Below are 4,131 nucleotides of genomic sequence, written 5' to 3'. Positions count from 1 at the left end.
TCTCTCTCTCTCTCTCTCTCTCTCTCACACACACACACACACACACACACACACACACACACACTCACACACACACACAAACACACACACGCGCGCGCGCGCGCTCAACAACGACAGCAAAAAAACAATACTGGTTGTTTTAAAAAAAAAAAAAAACAACCCTAAAACATGTCTATGTCATGACAGTCGGAAGGTGTCAATACTACTCACAGTAATCTTTTTCGATGAGCGGGTAGGAACCGACACCAGGTTCAGTGAATACGAGGGCACCGATTCTGTCAACACCTCCAACGGCGATCTTGAAGCGGTTCAAGGTTACATGAGACTCGATGCCAAACGTAAGAGAGTTCAGGAACCGGGCGTTAGCTGGGTGGTCAAAATGAAAATCATGAGTCAGTCGATCTTTTAAAAGACATTGGCATCAGTTGTACAACTCATTTTGTGTACATACTTTAGATAGATAGATAGATAGATAGATAGATAGATAGATAGATAGATAGATAGATAGACAGATAGAATAGATACAGAGATAGAATAGATGATGATTACTATGCTAATGAAGCAGTGAAAACTGTTTCCGCATCCGATCCGGACATTGGAGATTGCCTTGTTAGTGAGACAACATCCCGGGCCTTCGGCACGCCGCCTTTACCTCCCCAACTCGAAGTCAGGTACCCATTACTGCTGGGTGGGCAGGAGGGTGCCTAAAAAAAATCAGTGTCCGAACCGAGGCTCGAACCCGGACTTTTTGCTACGGAGACAAGCGCACTAAGCGCCACGCCACAGCACCCTCAACAACAAGTACAAGAACAAGAACAAGAACAAGAACAAGAACAAAAACAAGATCACCTGGAAGACACTTCAAGTAAACCTCTGATGGTAGCGACTTGCGAACTGTGCAGGCGCCAGCAGGGGTAATAACGTATGTCTTCGACTGTAAAAGACCAAGGAGAGAAAATCCATGAGGAATTTTTGAATGTAGGTGCTTTACCCACCCATTGACACAATTTACATCATCTAGTACGAGAGCTTTGACTTTGCTGCCTTCCGGGGCCAATCGAAGCTGGGAAGGGTACAATCTTCCAGCAGAAAGACCATGATACTTGATACAGTTTCCTCCACACAAAAACTAAACTGGGGTCTCTTCATATGATAGATAGATAGATAGATAGATAGATAGATAGATAGATAGATAGATAGATAGATAGATAGATAGATAGATAGATAGATAGATAGATTGATAGATAGATAAATAGTTAGATACCTACCGCTGCAATGTCGACAACTCTTCTGCCTCCAGCTGAAGGAAGAACGGCTACTTTTTGGGCAGTGAAGTCTGACACCAACGTGTCCTTGTCCTATGGAGACAAACGTTTGTCAGAAATCATACATCAGTACACTTAAAGGGAATAAGGGCTACAAGAATCAAAAATGACGTATATGTATATGTATATGTATATATATATATATATATATATATATATATATATATATATATATATATGAAAATATGGGTATACATATAATGTATACGGTATAGGTTTAACGCCCCTATCAACACTATTAGGTTATTTAAGAGGCGGGGCCTCCGGGTTTAACGTCCATCTCCGAAAGCACGCAGCCATAAATGGGAAATTCGTGTAAAGTGCCTTTCCCGAGGACACGACGTCGGACCGACCTGAGGCTCGAAACCCCGAACCCGCAATCTCATGATTACGAGTCAGGTAGCCTAACCACTAGGCTACAGATGCCACCTATAATATGTATGTATATGTGTATATGTGTGGAAGAAGAAAAAGAAGAAGAAGAAGAAGAAGAAGAAGAAGAAGACGAAGAAGAAGAAGAAGAAGAAGAAGAAGAAGAAGAAGAAGAAGAAGAAGAAGAGGAAGAAGAAGAAGAAGAAGAAGAAGAAGAAGAAGAAGAAGAAGAATCATTGTAAATTTAGGCCAAGAGCCATCGTATTTCCTTCATGTAGAGAATTCTGAAACGTGTTTCCGTGTTCTGTTGTTGAAATTAATATTTTGTTTGTTGGGTCAAAAATACATGTTTGCAGGAGATTTAGGGCACGTGCAACGAATCAAGATTATGTATATCAATATTAGAAGTGTTACTAGTCAGTATCTCACGGATAATAAAGGAGGAGAGACAAGGATGATACATGTATGATGGGGAAATATAAAGCAATATAAAAAAAACAGAGCACCAGCCGTCAAATCACTACAAAAGACTTATAAATCTGATCTGATTTGTTTTTGTTGGGGGTTTTTTTCGTTTCTTTGGTCAGCTTTACTTCTCTTTTCATATTGAATTTTACATAGAGTAACATAAATTAAATTTTTATGTATGCCAGCATGTGTTATACGGTCCTGTACAGCCAAGAAAAATTTCCCTCTGGGATAATAAAGTATTATCTTATCTTATCTTAACTTGTATCTTTTTTTATCTTATCTTATCTAACCTTAATGTATCTTTTCTTATCTTATCTTATCGTATCGTATCATATCTTATCTTATCGTATCTAATCGTATCTTATCATATATTATCGAATCTTATCGTATCTTATTTTATCTTATCTCATCTTATCTGAAATACTTACACCAGTTAAAAGATAGTTTTGTGTCACGGTGATTTGGCTGGAGTGACAGATGGTGGTGGGGTCAGGACCAGCCCCCAGTGACACGTGGGCAATCACCGCCAAAAGTGCAATAACTTTCATATCGATATCTGCAGAAAGAAATGTGTTAAGACGCGGTGGAATTAAGCCCTTGACAATTTTTTAGCATGTGGAGACATTGGTGTCATATGATTGTTTATTTATTTGCCTTGCTTTAACTGAAAAAAAATACCAACCAATCTTAAATAGCAGTCAAGATATGCGATTGAAGGAGGAAGGGTCACTGGGCTTCAGTGATTAAGTTAGCGAGAAAATGACCGTCAAAGTTTGGTAACTTCAATTGCGTCAGAGCCTTGAAAAACACTTTTTTTTTAAAATCACTTACTTTTGCTCCTATAATCAACGTTTTCAGTAAAATCACATGGAAATTTGTTTTATAAGGATATAAATTGCCAAACTGGCGGAACAATGCGTGTTAATTCGATTTCGATATTTTGAGGAGAGCCTTATTTCACCACGATGCCTCACAAATAATAAACAAGCTGACGTATTTTTTTTCTCCATTAGCGCATCTACAGAAGAAAAACGATGACCATGAAGTCCGAGCGCTGTTGGTGTTAAATCAGTGGTGTGTACCAGGAGTTGATAGATAAAGAATAATTCTCTTACATTAAACTTCCTCTAAGAACGTTGCGATTAAGATTAGTCTATTAAATATATAGTTTTCTATTCTTGAACACAGTTCCTCGTGACCTGGAGGATAACTATCGTTGTCCTTGACACGACTTTAAAGAGCTTCTTTTTGTTGACAGTTTTGAGAAAGGAAGAGAGAAATGCAAACTTTACTTTTTCTTTTCATCGGAGACAACGTTTTTTCATGATGGATGACTATGGGCGCAATAGATAAAATAAATCAATTCTCGTTTGTTTTTTGAAGTACAAACGTAAATAATACTTTAAACCCTTCGCGTCAAAAAAAACATTTACATTTGATATCGGACTTTTTATTATACACTCGACAAATAAGATATTAGTATCCTATAACACATTAATTTATCATTTCAAAGTAATTTTCAGTTGAGTTGTGCATTTTTTTAAATCTGTTTATTCTTGAGAGAAAAAAGGAGCATTGTAAGAACAGCATGGGATGTTCGACATTAAATCTTACCTCTGCTGGAATCTCAACCAAGGTTTCCTTGCAAAAGGATAATGCAGATGCAGTTTGGCTTCATTAAACGATGTTTTTATAGAGAAGGGTGTCAGTCGATTCTTTACTTTTTTATGTAGGGGAGAGGGTGGGGGTAGGAGGTGGCATGGCTCAAAAAGAAATTGTTAAGATCTGAAAAGCACCTACAAAGGTAAGTGAAACTTTAGTTCGTCTCTATGCCTAGTTTTGTGGATTAGATTTCTTATGATGTTTGTTATTTTTCCCAAAAATCTGGTACTAAGTTCAGTTTTACATGTGTAAATAGCCTAAAATTCGTTACCAGTTTTGTGTACGCACGGTGACCAGGCAA

At 37.8% G+C, this 4,131-nt stretch overlaps 1 protein-coding gene and 1 long non-coding RNA gene across 2 annotated transcripts in view; both read right to left on the bottom strand.

The window, feature by feature from the left end:
* Window positions 1-437, bottom strand: part of LOC118479085 — a 2,358-nt gene extending 1,921 nt beyond the window's left edge. The window contains exon 1 of the long non-coding RNA XR_004859465.1: window positions 211-437. This is a non-coding gene — a long non-coding RNA (uncharacterized LOC118479085). The remainder of the gene's footprint in view (window positions 1-210) is intronic.
* Window positions 438-751: 314 nt separating this feature from the next.
* Window positions 752-2,716, bottom strand: LOC106014050. Its single transcript, XM_013091068.2, has 3 exons — window positions 2,597-2,716; window positions 1,269-1,358; window positions 752-934 (listed from the first exon to the last, which is right to left on the bottom strand). Exons 1-3 carry the CDS (start codon window positions 2,714-2,716, stop codon window positions 752-754), a joined length of 393 nt encoding a protein of 130 aa, XP_012946522.2.
* Window positions 2,717-4,131: the final 1,415 nt, after the last annotated feature.

The sequence above is a fragment of the Aplysia californica genome, unplaced genomic scaffold, assembly GCF_000002075.1.
Source record: "Aplysia californica isolate F4 #8 unplaced genomic scaffold, AplCal3.0 scaffold01992, whole genome shotgun sequence".
NCBI lineage: Eukaryota > Metazoa > Mollusca > Gastropoda > Aplysiida > Aplysiidae > Aplysia > Aplysia californica.
Note: the sequence above shows the minus strand (reverse complement) of the source record. Positions and strands in the feature narration are given on the sequence as shown.

What these genes read in the sequence shown, in the direction of transcription:
- LOC106014050 (XM_013091068.2), bottom strand. Translation starts at nt 2,716, where the DNA reads ATGAAAGTTATTGCACTTTTGGCGGTGATTGCCCACGTGTCACTGGGG. An exon ending in AAAACTATCTTTTAACTGGT is followed by an intron (nt 1,359 to 2,596) that starts GTAAGTATTTCA and finishes TTGTCTCCATAG; the next exon opens with GACAAGGACACGTTGGTGTC. An exon ending in GAGTTGTCGACATTGCAGCG is followed by an intron (nt 935 to 1,268) that starts GTAGGTATCTAA and finishes GGTCTTTTACAG; the next exon opens with TCGAAGACATACGTTATTAC.